Source organism: Haliotis rufescens, unplaced genomic scaffold (assembly GCF_023055435.1).
Source record: "Haliotis rufescens isolate VD_foot unplaced genomic scaffold, xgHalRufe1.0.p SCAF_3, whole genome shotgun sequence".
NCBI classification, from domain to species: domain Eukaryota; kingdom Metazoa; phylum Mollusca; class Gastropoda; order Lepetellida; family Haliotidae; genus Haliotis; species Haliotis rufescens.
Window position 1 is genome coordinate 36,094,159 of NW_025964001.1, and position 19,524 is coordinate 36,113,682.

Consider the following 19,524-nt stretch of genomic DNA (forward strand, 5'->3'; position numbering starts at 1 on the left):
GTGACCTTGACCCCATTTTCAAGGTCACAGCAGGCATATCTGCTTTTGGAGTTGGAAAACAGTGTTGCCGCGATATCTCAAGAACTAAACACTGGATTGTCTTCATATTTGGAACTATGGTGTATATACAGACTCCGCAGACACCAGTCGGTTTTGGTGACCTTGATCCCATTTTCAAGGTCACAGCAGACAAATCTGCTTTTAGAGTTGGAAAACGGTGTTGCCGCGATATCTCAAGAACTAAACACTGGATTGTCTTCATATTTGGAACTATGGTGTATATACAGACTCCGCAGACACCAGTCGGTTTTGGTGACCTTGATCCCATTTTCAAGGTCACAGCAGACAAATCTGCTTTTAGAGTTGGAAAACGGTGTTGCCGCGATATCTCAAGAACTAAACACTGGATTGTCTTCATATTTGGAACTATGGTGTATATACAGACACCGCAGACACCAGTCGGTTTTGGTGACCTTGACCCCATTTTCAAGGTCACAGCAGGCAAATCTGCTTTTGGAGTTGGAAAACGGTGTTGCCGCGATATCTCAAGAACTAAACCTCTCGATTGTCTTCATATTTGGAACTATGGTGTATATACAGACACCACAGACACCAGTCGGTTTTGGTGACCTTGACCCCATTTTCAAGGTCACAGCAGGCAAATCTGCTTTTGGAGTTAGAAAACGGTGTTGCCGTGATATCTCAAGAACTAATCGCTGGATTGTCTTCATATTTGGAACTATAGTGTATATACAGACACCGCCTACACCTGTCAGATTTGGTGACCTTGACCCCATTTTCAAGGTCACAGCAGGCAAATCTGTTTTTGGAGTTGGAAAACGGTGTTGCCACAATATCTCAAGAACTAATCGCTGGATTGTCTTCATATTTGGTACTATGGTGTATATGGCGGGGGATATTTCGTCACTCTGTGACAAATACTTGTTTCTAGTTTAGATGGGTAAATCAGTGGAAGGGAATAGGCTTTTTGATTGTTATTGAACGATATTAGATCATCAATATACCTGAAGCTTAAGTTAAACTTCTTGGCCACGTAACCTTGTTTTGACTATAAACCATGTTATGGTGGACGTATATTAACTATATAATTTTGCATAATGACCCATGTCTCTATCTGCACGTTCAGAATGGTCAGTGAATTCTTTGTTCAGAATCAACCGCAACAATAATAGCATGTCGTCATCATAATGGTTTAATTTTCAAGGGTTTCATTCACTGATCAGTAATCTATTACCTGCTTGGATGTGACAGAACGCTTATTGTGTTGAGTACTGTAGAATTGCAACATGTAGCCTCTAGCTCCCTCCCAGAGAGAGTTGTGACTGGGAGTGGGTAATGAGTGTGATATATAGGGCCGCTGCTGCCATAATGGAGTACCATCTTGGGAGATTTGTAAATAGCTAACATACGTTTTGTTGTCAGCACCTATTTCAGGCCCACCTAAAGATTTACTACAGAGAATTATGATTTATGAATCGCTAAATCAGATTTGTATTTTGACGGATGACTGGGAGATCCAGGAATTACACTACTGTATCTGGACTCCGGAGAAGGCCCCTTGGCATGGAGTCACTGCTGGAGGTGGTTAAGTGGCCGGTGAGCAGCTCGATGGTTATTGAGCATTGAGACACAGACAAGACTCTTGTTAGAAGTCTGTGGTAATTGCTCCATGAGTGAATTGTTTTTCATTTGTCCACTTTGTCAAAGTATGATGATGCATGTCCTGACATTAAAGAGCTATGCACATTCTCTTCCCTCGGATGCCCATTCTCTCGGTAGACCAAGTGAGTGAGTGAATGAGTTGAATTTATTGCCCCTTTGAACAGTATTCCAGTTACATCACAGCATGTCAGCTTTTTGTGGGAGGAAAGCCTGAAATGATGCAGGTCTCAGACGTTTACCATTTTGGTGAAACCCACGAGCACGGGTATCATGCTGACAAACCTAGAAACATAATTGTGGCGAACCGGGATTCTAACCCACAATCATAGGTTTCTGGCATGCCCAAGGGATGCAACTCTGCAGAGTGAATTGTAACGTCTTAAACCACTGGATGACCAATGCCCCAGGTACACCTAGGCATTATGTAGGTGCCTTGTGTGAAAAAGAGTTCATGTCTTTTTGATCACACATCGGTGCACCGGTGCATCATAAGTTTTCATGCAGTACGTGATACGATACACGATCCTCTTTTTCTGTATCAATAGTACAAGACGGTACACTTGCTAAATTAAGTCACTTACTTGTTTTATGATCCCCACGCCAGTGTTTTTGTCAGTCAAAAACATGTATTGCAAAATGTGTTGTAATTTAGCTTTTCAAGTTCACTGCTAAAAATAGATGCTCCGAACATGTGTCTACAGCAAGCCTTTTCTCCGGAACCTGCTCTGAAATACTTATAGTCGATAGGTTTCCACATGATTTGACGTAATATGTGTATCGAGATATAAATCATATCATAACCTATGTATCGTGATACATATCATATTGTGACCTTGCTGTATCATTTCATCTCTATTTTTTTAAATGTTTGTGTATTGCATTTTAGTGCAACCTTTCACAAAACATATATTAATTTATGCTATTTGTCTAAGACCTCATACCGTAACTCAACAGTCAACAGAGCTCCAGATATTTCGTAAGATATGCAAACTGATTCATTATAACCAATAAATTTGACTTGCTAGCATACAAATACGCATGAAGAAGTTCGATAACCCAATAGAATAACAACACTGTGCGTAATAACCCAATGTAGCTTTTTCAGTAACATTTCGCAAATTGTAACTCATCTTCCTGAGGCAAGGGAGTTAACTGACTATAAGAGTCCAGCCCCTGCCGAACTAGGCTAAAATTTCTGGGCTTGATCGTAGTGCCACCAGTGGCAATTACGAGTTATGTCCCTTCTATGTCCCTCCTATTGACCTATCAGATTCCACCTCTCATATCACTTGCATTTTCTTCAAACAAAAGTCACCCAGTCAAGATGATCTGATCAATAATCAAAATCTATATTTTCACGATGTGCATCAAATCCAGGTGAGCACCTTGATTAAAAACAAGATTTGTGGAATATCTGTTGACGCTGAGTTGGCGGTACAAATGTTTTGCACTTACTGCAATCGACTGAAATCTGCTCTGCGGTTTACGAATTGGATATCAATTTCGTTACGTGATTTTGATTGGACTATGCATAGACTCGGTAGTCCAGTCAAAATATAACTCCATATTTCCAGCCTAGTTCGGCAAGGGTGGAAACTGGACTTTTAAGGCCAGTTAACTCTTTTGCCTCGGGAAGATGATTGTAACTTAGACATGTAACATTGTGATGAGGTTACATGACATGTGACTTAATTGGTCAACATACGAACATATACGGATTAAAAGTAACTGACTCATAAAAGAAGTAGACTTATTTTCCAAAAAGAAATACTCATTGGTTTACAAAACCCAATAGACTAGACCCAAGATATTAAAAATATCCCAAAGGAAACTGTCAATCCCCAGTGTGAATGATAGCATGTGAGTAAATATTCAAAGGCTCAAAAAATGACCCGGCTCCATCAGCAACAGACACATATCCATGAAGTGCTCACAATGGTGATGGACTCACTGCCCTTTGCACAGTTTAATGTTCACAAGTTGTTGGACACGGTTTAAAACATTGAGAAGAATTCCCAACCAAATTTTTCCCATCTTCTTGTCTATAATTGTTTTAGCTTCTGGCAAATTCCTTCTTTTGTTTCCAGTACTGGCAGGTGTGAACTAAATTAAGCTGTACAAGTGAGATAATAGCATGGAAGAGCAGGTGTGGTTGGGGAAGGCATGCATGGTATGCTTTATGGGAGCCGCTACCTGCTTCCATGTGGCCCTCCACATCCCTGTAAACACATCTACCTGTTGTAGGTGCCTGGAGATGCCTCACAGCCAGCACTGCCATAACCCCTGGGCTTAACCCCACTTTGATAACCATAACCTCAACAACTTCCCAACTGTGTCATAACCTCCATCCTGACTCATGACCACAACCCCTGTGTCATACTCACCATCAATGACACACGACCACAACCCCTGTGTCATAACCTCAATCCAGAATCACGACTACAACCCCTGTTTCATACTCACCATCAATGACTCACGACTACAACCCCTGTTTCATACTCGCCATCAATGACTCACGACTACAACCCCTGTGTCATAACCTCAATTCAGAGTCACGACTACAACCCGTTTCATACTCGCCATCAATGACTCACGACTACAACCCCTGTTTCATACTCACCATCAATGACTCACGACTACAACCCCTGTGTCATAACCTCAATTCAGAGTCATGACTACAACCCCTGTTTCATACTCACCATCATTGACTCACAACTACAACCCCTGTGTCGTAACCTCAATTCAGAGTCACGACCACAACCCCTGTGTCATACTCACCATCAATGACTCACGACCACAACCCCTGTGTCATACTCACCATCAATGACACACGACCACAACGCCTGTGTCATACTCATCATCAATGACACACGACCACAACCCCTGTGTCATACTCACCATCAATGACACAGGATCACAACCTTTGTGTCCTAACCCCAATCCTAACTCACGACCACAACCCCAACTGTATCATCAAGACCATAACCCCAATTAGCTGCCATGATCCTACATATTCAACCCCAAATTACGTGTTTCCTTGTCATGACCATTCTGTAACCATCTTTCTTTAACTCTGTGCCACCAAGCCTCACCTACCAGTAGGCTACTACTTAACTTTTTTCCATAACCCCATATCTTAACACTGACCCCAATCATTGAATGCTTCTCTGCTTCCTCAACCTTCTAGACATTCCCATCCCCTCCCTCTCAACTCCCCAAACATTCAGTAATCGTTTATGGTTCTACTCATGGACTTATTCTTGACCAGTAAATTTGTCTCTCTTCAGACTAAAGAGTTAAATCTATCCCAAAATAAGGATTCAAGGAGCCATTATGAATGGAGGAAGCCATTAGAAATTACAAGGCACTGAGTTTCACTGTTATGTTGGCATCAAAAAGTACATATCTATAGATCTTACACTGCTGTGTGATTGTCCTACAACATAACTGTGGCGGATAATGAGCAAGCGGTCAAAAGCTGGGCTAGCAAGCGCCAGGTGCTGAGAATGATCCCACTAGTGACTGGGTTTGTTATAATATTCACCCTTAGGACAACAATGTTTACAGGTCCATACAGTGTTGTCACTTCCCCCAGTGTACAGTACAGTCACCCAGTGCACTCAAAAGAACCCACTCGTCCGATGGTAGATTACCAGATGGTGGAAACACGAATACGTACATATACGCACATGTCAAAACGTGTGGTGTCACCCTGGGCTAGTGACTTAGTTCAAATGTGCCTCTGTTCACTGAGCAGGCCCATACACAGCTTGGGTTGTATACTCCCCAGGGAGTTTAGAATAATAACTGGAATGGAAACGGATCCACTAGTCGAGGATATCATATCATATCATATCATATCACATCATATCATATCATATCATATCATATCATATCATATCATATATCATATATCACAATAACTGCAACATCATCAGTTGATTTTCATATAACAGAAAGGTGAGGTGAGGTGAAATTGAGTTTAACGTCACGTCCAAGATTATTGCACTTATATAGCAATGTCCATGCACACGTGTGTGTGGGTGTGTGGGTGTGTGGGTGTGGCTGCTTGTACTCATAAGTCCGGACTGATGCTGATTTATAGTGCTAGCTCACTGAGATACCAATATGCAACAGTTTAACATGAATATCCCACTTAGACACAATATACTGACTCCAAGCCGACCCGGCCTTGTTTTAGCCCCTTGATGCCGAGCGCCAGACAGGGTAACAACAAGTACCATCGTTTAACATCTTTTGGTATGACGCGGCCGGGGATCGAACCCTGGACCTTCCGCTCTCCGGCAGACGCTCTACCACTAGACCACAGACTATATATCAGAAAGAGTGGAATAACAAGTTGAGTGAAGAACAGTCAACTTGACATGCTGGATGTTCTTCACTACACTGGAGCAGCCTTCCACAATGTGATTGTAGTGACTGGTGTAAAGTAAAGTACATGTTAAAGTATGGGAGTTACGATCACCCACATAATCACTTTGTGAAACGGGCCTAGGGCTGTCAGTCATGTGTAGGATTCCTTTGATGAACAACCTCATCAGTAAACATTTCCATAATTATATTGTTTTATTTTTTATGTTTGGGGGTGGCATCATCCAGGGGAGGGGTAGATCTCTCAAAAGTGTAGGAATTAAGTATTTTATCCTACACTGAAGTTTCAAATGGCTGGCTACAATAACTTGGACAGCAACAAATATTCCAGGATAACATATAATTACTAAGAATTGTAAAATAAACCATACTGTATTGACAAGTTTGGCTATCCTACATGTATTTGATATGTATCACAATAGTTTAACTCCATATACTCATATTGACCAACATAATGTACAGTGTAATATTTTCCTTTTTGTACCCAAGAAAAAAAAAATAAAGTGAAAAAAAAGAGAATTGTAAAATGGGTCATCAAAATGAAACAAGAATTAGGCAAAGCCAGTGAGTGGTCAGTGTATCGGTATGTGTAATTCAGGGTTGTTCAGGTCATAGGGTTCGACTGCCGTAAGTCCATGTTAGTGTAAGCCTCACGATGTTAAGATTGTGGAAACGAGTCCATGGTAGGGTGTCATGTGGAGTATGCAGCATCTTCATTCATGTCAGTCAGAAGCCTGAGCTGCAGATATTAGCAACATCTAAAGCTGAAATCAAGCACCTGTTCTGTACGTAGAAGTTGTTTTCACGAACCAGTTCCCCTTTGGTGGTACGACATCATTTGCTAGATCGTAACCACTTGTTGACTTGACAGGTACATTCCTTACCATTGTATCAGCAGCATGCTAGATTGGTGTGCTGTGTTTTCATTGTAATCGTGCTCTCTATATTTAGTCAATCAGGCTGTTATTGTGCTAGAAATCCTGTTTTTTGTTTGTATCGCAGCTAGGTTCCCCTGGTGTATTTGTTGTTTATAAACAACATTTCCTACCTGTAATGACCTTGCTTATCATTCAACCTTTTTGAAATGCAATAATTTTTTGTCCATAACAGCATTGAGGCAATTACCATCATATGATGAAGAAAGTAGGTGTTTGAGTTGGTTGTTTAGAGCTGATGTCAAGATCCAAAGGGTGAATAGGTCTTCAGCAACACATGCACTGTAAAAGGCAATTGGGCTTGTCATAAGAGGTGACCAACGGAATCGGGTGGTCACGCTCGCTGACTTGGTTGATTAGTGTCATCGATCCAAATTGCATAGATCGATGCTCGTAATGTCAGTCAGTGGATTGTCTGGCCCAGACTTGATTATTTACAGACCGCCGTCATATAGCTAGAATATTGCTGAGTGCAGCGTTAAACAACAATGTCATGGCAATCCACTGTGCAGAGTTGTCTCCTTTTTTATCATAATCCAGAGGGGGCACGGGTGGCCCAGTCGTCTGAGGCGCCGCGATTCGCTGTACAGAGTTGCGTCCCCTAGACACGCCAGAAACCTATGATTGTGAGTTCGAATCCCGGTTCACCCCGATTATGTTTCTAGGTTTGTCAGCACCATACCCGTGCTTGTGGGTTTCACAGAAGTGGTAAACGTCTAAGACCTGCATCACTTCGGGCTTTCCTCCCACATTAAGCTGACACGCCGTGATATAACTGGAATAATGTTAAAAGCGGCGTTAAACCCAACTCACTCACTCACTCACTCACTCATAAGCCAGAATCTGATGCTTGTTGGTACGAATCCCAGATTCACACTGATAATGTTTGTCAGCACCATGCCCATGCTTATGGGTTTCACTAATGAGTAAAACATCAAGGACCTCAAACAGTTTGGGCTTTCCTCCAACGTTAACCATATTAGACCATATTGTCATGCCCTATCAGATCGTATTGTCATGCCCAATCAAAACATATTTCCATGCCCTATCAGATTATATTATCATGCCCAATCAGACCATATTTACATGCCCTGTGATGGCTATGAGATCATTCTGTCCTGCTCAGTTAGACCTATTGTCATGACCATCAAACCATATTGTCATGCCATATCAGATCATATTGTCCTGCCCAATCAAACCATATTGCCATGGCCTATCAGAACACGATGTTACTGCCATGACCTTCAAACCATATTGTCATGCCATATCAGATCATATTGTCATGCCATATCAGATCATATTGCCATGCCATATCAGACCATATTGTCATGCCAAATCAGATCATATTGTCATGCCCTATCAGATCATATTGTCATGCCATATAAGACCATAGTGCCATGCCATATCAGACCATATTGTCATGCCCTATCAGATCATGTTGTTTCATACTTATTTATTTTCACATTCACAAAGTTGAACTTCGACAGGGATCTTCTGGACAATATCTGTTTAGAAATGTATTTCAATCCCTGGTCACCATGGGTCTTTTAGCTGGAACACCCACGATTATTGCCAGTGTTTGAAATGTATTCATCTTTTCTGCAGTGACCACTGTGTGAAGGAATGGGACTTGTCAACAATGACGTGTGTCAGAGCTCTTCAAGGTCACAAGGGACCTGTCCGAGACATCAAGGTAAGGCCTTCACTGGAACTACGCTAGTCAGACAACTCATTTTCTAGTCCATTCAAGAAATATCCAGCTGAAAATGATCTTCTTTAAAACTATGTCCTTCTCTGGAAACAGTCTAGTTCAGGACATCCAGATGGAGCCTTTCTGGAGCTAGCCTAGACATCCAGACAGACAGGGCCTTCTCTAGAGCTAGCCCAGTTCAAGACTTCCAGACAGATAGGGCATTCTCTAGAGCAAGCCTAGTTCAATATCTCCAGGTAAACAAATGCTTCACAATAAGGCATCACAATTTCCTTCCATCTGGCCATGAAGTCAAATGAGAGAATGAAGTCTGTATTTGAGATACCTGGACAGAGAGATATCCATGGCATCTGAATCATTAGAGTGGTCAGAGATGTCACAGTGTAACCACCTGTTGTCCAACTAGTTATCAGAATTAATTTCCCATATTCATGATTGTTTTGTTCTCACATTTGAAAGATCAACAAGTATGAATTGCAGCATCGATGCTCACCTGAAGTATCTCGCTCTGATATATCATGTGTATATTTCCCAAGACCCCTGATGGCTTAGTTACTTGCATTGTGTGATGTAGAGAAATGTGAGATATATATAGGGAAGAGCTTGGATGCTTAAGCCTTTTGGTATAATATGAAGGATAGCATGGTTATCTGAACATCTTTTGGACTTTCCCATAACATCATCTTTGATATCCTGCTGATATGGTAAGCTGTGACCAGCTATGATTCTAAATACAGACAACAACACTAGATGAAAGCATTCACTCAGAGTCGGAGACGAGTGCTGTGTGTCGGCAGCTAATATCACAGTTATACATGTACCCCATTTTTCTTTTAGTCACGAGTGTTTGTCGTAACTTGATGTGTTTTCCCTGCCGCTATTCCAAATATCTCATGCCACTGATAGACACATTGCTCTGTGGACTTATGAGGCGCAGAACGTATATCTCGGTCTGGCTTATCTCCCTTTGTAATCAGCAAATCCCGAGCACAGGTGTGGACAAGATGGGGAAAAAATGCTACAACTTCAACATTTTTCTGAAAGTTACCTGAAGGTAGAAGTGGTATGTCTGGCTTGGGTAAACAAGCTAGCATGATGTGATTGCATAGCAGCAGGATCCCCACCTTGCTTCCACCTGCACAATCTGACATCAGCCATATGGACATTGGAGTCAGCCAATCAGACGTCGCAACACAGATCAGCATTGGGAAGCAGCCAATCAAAATGGCTGTTTCTTCAGAGGCCAATCAGATGTGTTGGTCTGTGTTTTTGTGAAATTGTTGAAACCACATGGTTACACTTGAGTGATAATTACTAGAAAGAAATTGGGAAAGGATATTGCATGTCTGCTTCATATGTCTGTCATTGAGGATGTGGAATCAAATTGAAATTAATAAGAGGAAAAGAAATTTAACCTAGTTACCGTGGTTATGAACTGGGTTTTACAGAAATGTCTTTTTTATGACCGATAACATTAGCCTTTTTCTCCATCAGAAAAAACAGATGATCAGGCCAATAGAGTGGCAGTCATTACTCTGATTCTGTGTAAATAAATTACACCGACTGCTATCCATGTGTTGTCAATATATGTCATATTTGGACACTTTTATTTTTAGGGGAAAAAGTTGTTGTCACGGAAGGGAACATTTCAAAGATGTGATCCAAATTTTGTATGTTTTTTCTTGTTGTGTGCTTGTGGTATCATAAGGACATGTTGAACGATTTGTTTCAACCCAATGATTAAAGGCCAAATCTCTGTCTTTGATATGTATATAAAGTGAAAGTTTCGAGTTAAAAATGTTCCTTTATTGTGTTGAACCGGTCCCTGATGGTAATGAGCTGTGATCTGCCCCCCACCTGTTATTTTTAATGGCAACATGTCTTGAAAATATTATCATTGTTGATGGACCCCCCTTTATATGATAATATTGTCCTTGCACATCTGGTGAATTTGTTTAATACAACAGTAAAACAGCATCACACCACAGCAATGCTTGATGTTTGTTGAATATTCGATTGTAAAATACTGCTGAAAGAAATCAAGATGGAAGCTTATCGGCAATGTTTATTAACGTTTCGGTTAAATTGTGAGCGAGAAATGTCGGTGTTGTGGGCAGGCTGGAGTCAAGATGTTGTCACCTGGTACTGATTGGTTGGAAATTTATTTATCCGAATGTTTAACTTTTTATGGTGAGTTTCCGAGTGTGTTCTGTGTTAGGACCTGTGATTGACTCAGGTGCCTTCCCTAGGCCCAGCAATGTGGTTGCCAAATGCAAAAGTTGGTGAAACCTCAAGCCCTGACTTATTCCAGCAACACTTCACATGTTATTTTGATAAATACAATATGATACAAGTTTACAAAATTGTTTATAAGCCTGCCTCCGAATTAACATGTTCCACGTGTGCATGACAGACAATGAAAGTCATAATCAACTACCTCTGGTCCATTCAAAGACCCTGCTGGTGCGACCAGTCTTTGTTGGAAGGTAAAGGAAATTATGCCGGCCAGCCGACCAACCAAGTGTTGGCTTGATTGAAGATGTTGGTAGATTTCCACTGCCACTATATATGGAGCAGAGCCAGAATAGTGTCAAAAGAGGTACCGGGTGTTTGGAATTTATAGATTCATCAGAAAAGAATAATTCATAGATTGCATATGGGACTGACAATTTTAGATTCTTGGAGCATGTGGGATTCGTAAGATAAAATGTTGTTTGATCCAGGTTACAACATACAAGGCCTTGGTAGAGTTATCGAAAAGTTTTATGTAGACATTTGGAGGATGTTTCCAGTTTTTGATGCACCAGATATCAAAATGATGTCTGGTGCAATTCCCTATTTTGACTTGTACCACATGTTCCCATGTTTTTTCAGGTGACCAGTTGACTTGCCTTTGCATGTGTTTGTGATGGGTGCCGCTGGTTTGCACACCTTTTCGCAATCACCTGGTATAAACACATGCTCGTGAAATAGTTGGATTTGGTCAATGTGCTCTGCTTTTAGCAGAGATTTCTTATGATTATGGAATGGGTTTTGTCGCATTTATTTATTTGGAAAATATGTTACCCAAAAGCAAATTGTTCACTAGAGATGAAACAAAATGCATTGTGTGTCTCTGGACATACAAATACATGCTGTGATGCTGTGATGTAGTCTTTCATACAGACCCTGAAACAAATATATCCAATACAGCCCATGCAAGTTGGAGTACATCACTGTGGTCTGATACTCATCCCATTAGCCATGAATACATTGGAGTAGCCTTGAATACATTGCAGTAGCCATGAATTCATTACAGTAGCCTTGAATACATTGGAGTATGTAAGCCTTGAATATATTGCAGTAGCCATAAATACATTGCAGTAGCCATGAATACATTGCAGTAGCCTTGAATACATTAGAGTAGCCTTGAATACATTGGAGTAGCCATGAATACATTAGAGTAGCCTTGAATACATTAGAGTAGCCATGAATACATTAGAGTAGCCATGAATACATTAGAGTAGCCATGAATACATTAGAGTAGCCATGAATACATTAGAGTAGCCATGAATACATTGGAGTAGCCATTAATACATTGCAGTAGCCTTCAATACATTGCAGTTAAGCCATGAAGACTGTAATTGTCCATGTTTTTCACTTTACTTAACAAATAGAACCCCATGTAGTTTCCAGTTAGAACTGATTCCAAGCAACCAATGATAGCCAGCCATAAGAGCTGACTTCGTGGATCGGGTGGTCGGACTTCCGCCATGTGGCTGCAGTATTGCTTCGTTTAATTTATGAGTAAATATATACATATGTAAATAATATTTTTGTTTATCATGACGTTTATCCAAACCCAAATTCTAAGATATAAATATAAAGTGTTGTGAATGTACAACCAGAATGATGTGACTGAGTGTCTTAAAACCCTATCTCCTTACATTAAATGTTAAAATTTGAGTTAAAAAAAATATTCTTTTAAGCTATCACATGGCTAATCGTGCACCAGGAAATACCATGGATAGCAGCACATCAGCAAATGGGAGATGTAGACGATAGGGTGGTTTCAAATTCAGAGAAAAAAGTTGATTTTAATTACAAAATGTCAGCTTATTGCACGTGCAGCATTCCAGTTAGGTGTTTGTTTGGTGTGGGAGAGACAACAGCCAGGAGAGGCGATGACAGCCCAAGGAGGGAGGCCAACATGTAGGGGCAGAGTTAACACCCTTGATGAGGGGAGGAGTAGACGGAGGGAACAACATCACTGTCGTGTAGTAAACATTATACACGTGAGAGTAAACAATATGCAGAATGTTAGAAATTTGAAAAATAAACTTGTGGTGAGACATAGAATATGCAAAAACTGTCTGTTATGCACCATGTGCAGGATGTAAATATTTTATGTAGGAAGATTTAAAAAAAATATTTTTTTATGATTGTAGAAGGGTAGAAGGGTTCAACTGTTTAAAGAAGCTGAAGTAGTAACTAAGGTTTGATGTGTCACCGTCAGCCATGTCATTGACCCGTAAAGATCCAGGTTAGAATAGGTCTTCAGCAATACATGCTTGTCTTAAGAGGCGACTAATGGGATCGGGTGGTCAAGCTCGCTTACTTGGTTAATGCATGTCATCATATTCCAATGGTGTGAATCGATGCTCATGATGTCAATCACTGGATTGTCTTTTCCAGACTCAATTTTTTACAAACCGCCATCATATAGCAGGAATATTGCTGAGTGTGACGTTAAACATCAAACAAACAAAACAAAACAAAATAAAACAAACATGTCATTCATTTACCTGTTGGACGCTATTGCTTCGATCTCATTAAAATCAGATCTTAGTGCTCACTACAAGATCTCAGGATATCCCATTATAGGTCATGTCAGAACAACCCTTTACTAACTTTAGAAAATGACTGACAAGAAGTCGACATTAGCCAACCAGACGACACTAGTTTCAAACTGATGACTTCCATTCCAGACTATGCTATGAAATATATTTTGACCAAGTTTTCAATTAAAAAGTTTTCTGTTACCCTGCCTGGTGCTCGCTATTTAGGAGATAATAGAGGACTAGTCAACTCAGAGTTAGTATACTGTGTCTGAGTGTGGTAGCCATGTTAAACTGTGGCATGGCACGTCAGTGGGCTGTCACTATAAGAGCGGCATTAGTCCAGACTTGTACACACACGCACACGCACACGCACACGCACACGCACACACCACACCACACCACACCACACCACACCACACCACACCTACTACACACCACACCCCACCACACCCGCCACACCACACCACACCACACCACACCACACCACACCACACCACACCACACCACACCACACGCAACATTGAACTCAACGGTAAACCCTGTTAATATAACTTCACCTCTGTGCTAAAGATTCTGGTTCAATTCAACACACAGGGACAAGTTTTCGATTAAAAAGTTTTCTGTTACCCTGCCTGGTGCTCGCTATTTAGGAGATAATAGAGGACTGGTCAACTCAGAGTTAGTATACTGTGTCTGAGTGTGGTAGCCATGTTAAACTGCGGCATGGTATCTCAGTGGGCTAGCACTATAAGAGCGGCACTAGTCCAGACTTGTACACACACACACACACACACACACACACCACACCACACCACACCACACCACACCACACCACACCTACTACACACCACACCCCACCACACCCACCACACCACACCACACCACACCACACCACACCACACCACACCACACCACACCACACCACACCACACCACACCAAACCACACCACACCACACCACACCAAACCACACCACACGCAACATTGAACTCAACGGTAAACCCTGTTAATATAACTTCACCTCTGTGCTAAAGATTCTGGTTCAATTCAACACACAGGGACAATGTGTGAAGCCGATTACTGCTCTGTAACGTCCTCACTCATGATAGGACAAAATCATTGAAATGCCACGTATATCACCGCCATAGTGATATACAGGTATATCTGTTATTTGCAACCACCATGCATTGGAATGACATCCACGCCAGCCCTCACAGCAGGCCACCAACTACAAACCCATACCACCTCGTACTCCATGGCATCAAGTTGGGAGCCATGTGAGTTATGCAACTCTACACAAGTGTGCTTGCCACCAAAACCACAAACTCTGTAGGGTCGTCATTAGCTCAGGCCTCCCGCCCCAACAGGTGTGTAGCAATGTGTAGAGCAAACTAAGGAGCCAGCAGTGTCGGCATGCGCCTCTACACACGCTCCGTCTTGGTGACAGCCCACACGTGTACCATGTTTATATATTTACAACAGCCTCACAGAAATATTTATTTCGCTAACTAATAATTACTTTGAGCACTGAAATCTCGGCAGATACCGTGACCCTCAAGTTAAATGTTTTAAGATAAACCGATTTTTTTGTCAGATTGCTGTAAACCTGGCCGTGTACATAAATTGCCGTAAAATGTTTGTATACTAAGATAAGCGTTGAGGTAAACATATAGAGAACAGGAATGTGTCAATGTCTTTGAAAGAACTTATATCATTGTTGATTATTTCTGTATATTTATGTAAAAAACTATTAATATACTGTCAAAACTTCCAGATGAGTGCTCCAATCCGTCATTGGATATTTTATTTAGAAGGAAAGAAATGAATTGAGTGCCCTCAAAGACGACACAAGTTGGCTCAGATTTATGTTTTGAGGTTAACAAGCATTTTCTTATAGGTTTTAGTACAGTTGTTACACATGCTGTTGAAAGGAAAAGTTTTAGAAATTGTCGTCTTTAAAAAGTACAAGCCGTGATGCATGCATAACATTAGCAGTTCACTTTTGTAGAAATACTTTGTTTAATCCTTGCTTCTACTTTCATGTTTATTGCTGTACAACATGTGGCTTTTGGATCATAAAAATCAAAGATGATCTTAACTGAAACTAAATTCAAAGGATATTTAAAGTTTGATGACTCTCATGAAATGTCAGAGATAGTGATTACGGTCACTAAGCCATGACCACAAAAATTATGATTTACAAGAATTTCTTTACCTCTGACTGGATTTGTGAGGAATGTGAAATTGTATAGTCACAGAAATATCTATTATCCACTGATTTGGAAAATATTACTTTTTTTCAAAAAACCTTTTGAGATTTCTGTGCGTGTATGACTAACACTCATGACTAAGGCCAAAATCAGTGTGTTTTGACTGTCAGTTTTCCGTGAAATAAATCCAGTTTTGGACATAACATATTATCACTGGTTCTTTGTGAAGATTAACAGGCCATAACGATTACATGTTGCAGCAAGGCTATTGAATGTCCTACACCTCCGAGTGTTAATCTGTGAAGAATCAGCCGTCAGTTGGTCTATCTCCAACACCGATTCGTCTCCTTGAACATCGGCCACACTGACGGCTGGTGGTAGTCGCTTTTTGACTGGACTTCCATGCTGGCACGTGTCTGTAGGGCAACGGTGATTCACGCCTTGCGGTGGCCAATGTCGTGGGCAGGATTGTTTTACCTCATTTACCTCCCTTGAAGATACCACACTTACCCCCATCATACACCCAAAATACATTTGCACCACATTTTACTACAATTTGCATTTGTCATTTCCCCGTGTAAAAAATCAGCTAGTTCGGCACCATGACTGTGGAATGTCTGCATTTATTTTTATCAAACTCAGCTTTGGATTTTTTTTGAACAGATAAATGGATTGTGTAATAAAAGAGTTCATAGACTGTAGGTTAGTCTAAACATAACCTGGCACATTAGTTTGTACATGTAATTGACTTGCCTTTGTGTGTGTTTGTGATGGGTTCCATCATAGGTGCAGGATGCGATCACCATTTCATGAACAACTGATGTATGTATCATCACTATTTGATAGTGATTCATAAACAGTTGCTTTTGGCTGAGATTTGTTAGGAAAGTGTTTTGTTGCTTTTATTAATAAATTATCATGAAAGAAGAAACAGGTGACATTTTCTGAAAATGAGAATCAATGTTGGACTGATGCCTGTCAAATGACTTTCTTCACTGATTTGTGGTTGTTTGCTTTCTTTAATGCACTACTTTCCATGTCAAAAGTAAAACAACATTACCTCCATGTATTGTGATCGGTGATTCTGTTGGTTCATTTCAAACTTTCCAAAGTGGCAGTGCTTCATTGTAAATCTATTGCTTGTTAAGTGCTAGCTTATTACATTCTTTCGCACATAGTGGACTACATATGTTATATGCTTTTGCTGACTTGGAGTAAGTCTAATTCCCTTAACATTTAATTGGCTTTGTTAATTATCATAAATTGCAAAAGGATAATTGGGGTGATTATTATTGTCCACAAATGTTTTCTGAAGTGTTTCTTATCCCATGTGAGGCACATTTTGTGTTCCCTGTAATGCATAAAGCACACTTATTGTCAACATTATACACCATAAGTGTTTTCTATGAAGCACACTTTGAGTGGTTCCTATAATGCATGAAGCATACTTTGAGTGGATCCTATAATGCATGAAGCACACTTTGAGTGGTTCCTATAATGCATGAAGCACACTTTGAGTGGTTCCTATAATGCATGAAGCACACTTTAATTGTTTCCTATAATGCATGAAGCACACTTTGACATTTCCTATAATGCATGGAGCACACTTTGAGTGGTTCCTAATGCATGAAGCACACTTTCATTGTTTCCTATAATGCATGAAACACACTTTGAGTGGATCCTATAATGCATGAAGCACACTTTCATTGTTTCCTATAATGCATGAAACACACTTTGAGTGGATCCTATAATGCATGAAGCATACTTTCATTGTTTCCCTAAATAATGCATGAAGCATACTTTGAGTGGTTCCTAATGCATGAAGCACACTTTGAGTGGTTCCTATAATTCATGAAGCACACTTTGACATTTCCTATAATGCATGAAGCACACTTTGAGTGGTTCCTAATGCATGAAGCACACTTTCATTGTTTCCTATAATGCATGAAGTACACTTTCGTTGTTTCCTATAATGCATGAAGCACACTTTGAGTTTTTCCTATAATGCATGAAGCACACTTTGAGTGTTTCCTATAATGCATGTAGCACACTTTGACATTTCCTATAACGCATGAAGCACACTTTAAGTGCCTCCTATAATGCATGAAAGACAATGGAGGTGCAGTGATTCTGTCCTTTTGTTTAAAGCATTCACTCATCAGGTGGAACACTATTTAATTCCCCCCTATGTTTCAAGTTCACTTCAGATGTCCCCTCCATAGCATTGTTAATTGTGGTGTAAAATCAAACTAATTCCTATGATGGCTTGCAAGAACCATCACAATGAGGACTGGTTGGTTCAATGTGGTGGATTGTGTGTCATCATGCTCGAGGTTGCCCATTGCTAATTGTAGGTCAACCACTGGCCTGCCTGAAATATTGCTGACTGTGCCATAACATTCACTCATTTACCAAATGGATGCAGAACACTTAGAATCCATCACTCTGTTACAATTTTAGTGTTCATGGTATGCATCATGAGGTATGAATGTTATTGTGAATGTAGCAGGCAGTATTTTGGTGTTAATGGTATGCATCATGAGGTATGAATGTTGTGAATGTAGCATGCAGTATTTTGGTGTTCATGGTATGCATCATGAGGTACGAATGTTGTGAATGTAGCATGCAGTATTTTGGTGTTCATGGTATGCATCATGAGGTATGAATGTTGTGAATGTAGCATGCAGTATTTTGATGTTCATGGTATGCATCATGAGGTATGAATGTTATTGTGAATGTAGCAGGCAGTATTTTGATGTTCATGGTATGTATCATGAGGTATGAATGTTATTGTGAATGTAGCATGCAGTATTTTGGTGTTCATGGTATGTATCATGAGGTATGAATGTTATTGTGAATGTATCATGCAGTATTTTGGTGTTCATGGTATGCATCATGAGGTATGAATGTTATTGTGAATGTAGCATGCAGTATTTTGATGTTCATGGTATGTATCATGAGGTACGAATGTTGTGAATGTATCATGCAGTATTTTGGTGTTCATGGTATGCATCATGAGGTATGAATGTTATTGTGAATGTAGCATGCAGTATTTTGGTGTCTTTAAGGTGGGAATGCAGTTTGCAGTTTAACCCTTATTGTGAATTCAGCATTCAATATAAAACAATATTCCTAACACAGTTATAATATAGCATATATCTTTTGCGAATGCAACTAAGAGTATGTTTCCTAAATGTAATTACTTGTTATCTCATTATGAATGCAGTGACTCTCATTAGAACATGCAGCCCACATTTCCTGTAATTACTGCAAGGGCTGATGATTGTGGAAAAGAGATATCACTTGAAAGGAAGGGTTTGTAGACGTTGTTGGTCATCACGGGGCTCGGCTACATGGCAGGTTAAAGTGGGCTGACAATTTCCAGATTGAATTCTTTCTTTGAAAATTTGATATTTTGATGATTTAGAAAGATGGCAAGGGAAAAATCCAATTCTGATGGATTGTCTGAAAAATGAAATATATACCCCTTAAGACTGCTCCAAGTGGTAGAACACCTGACACTTAGCTGGGAATCCTTAAACACATGTCATCACTTATACCCCAGCACTTGCTGCTAGGTTTCTACCTGAACTACTCCTGGTATTATCTGATAGTCGGCCCACCCCCTCCGAAGCCAGACACCCCACTGTATGTTCCTCCCCAGTAAGGCTATCAGAGTCTTTGTCCAGACCATGCAGCTTTTGTTTCATATGGTGTTTACAGGTTTGTAGCCTGTCATGGTCTGCAGGTGTCATCAGGCAACGACTGTTATCT

The 19,524-nt window shown here is 40.4% G+C and overlaps 1 protein-coding gene across 1 annotated transcript in view; it reads left to right on the plus strand.

Moving 5' to 3' along the window:
- Nucleotides 1–19,524, plus strand: part of LOC124119128 (F-box/WD repeat-containing protein 7-like) — a 133,175-nt gene that overhangs the window by 79,325 nt on the left and 34,326 nt on the right. Inside the window, exon 21 of the mRNA XM_046481542.2 lies at nucleotides 8,616–8,703. Coding sequence (XP_046337498.2) covers nucleotides 8,616–8,703 — 88 coding nt within the window. The remainder of the gene's footprint in view (nucleotides 1–8,615; nucleotides 8,704–19,524) is intronic.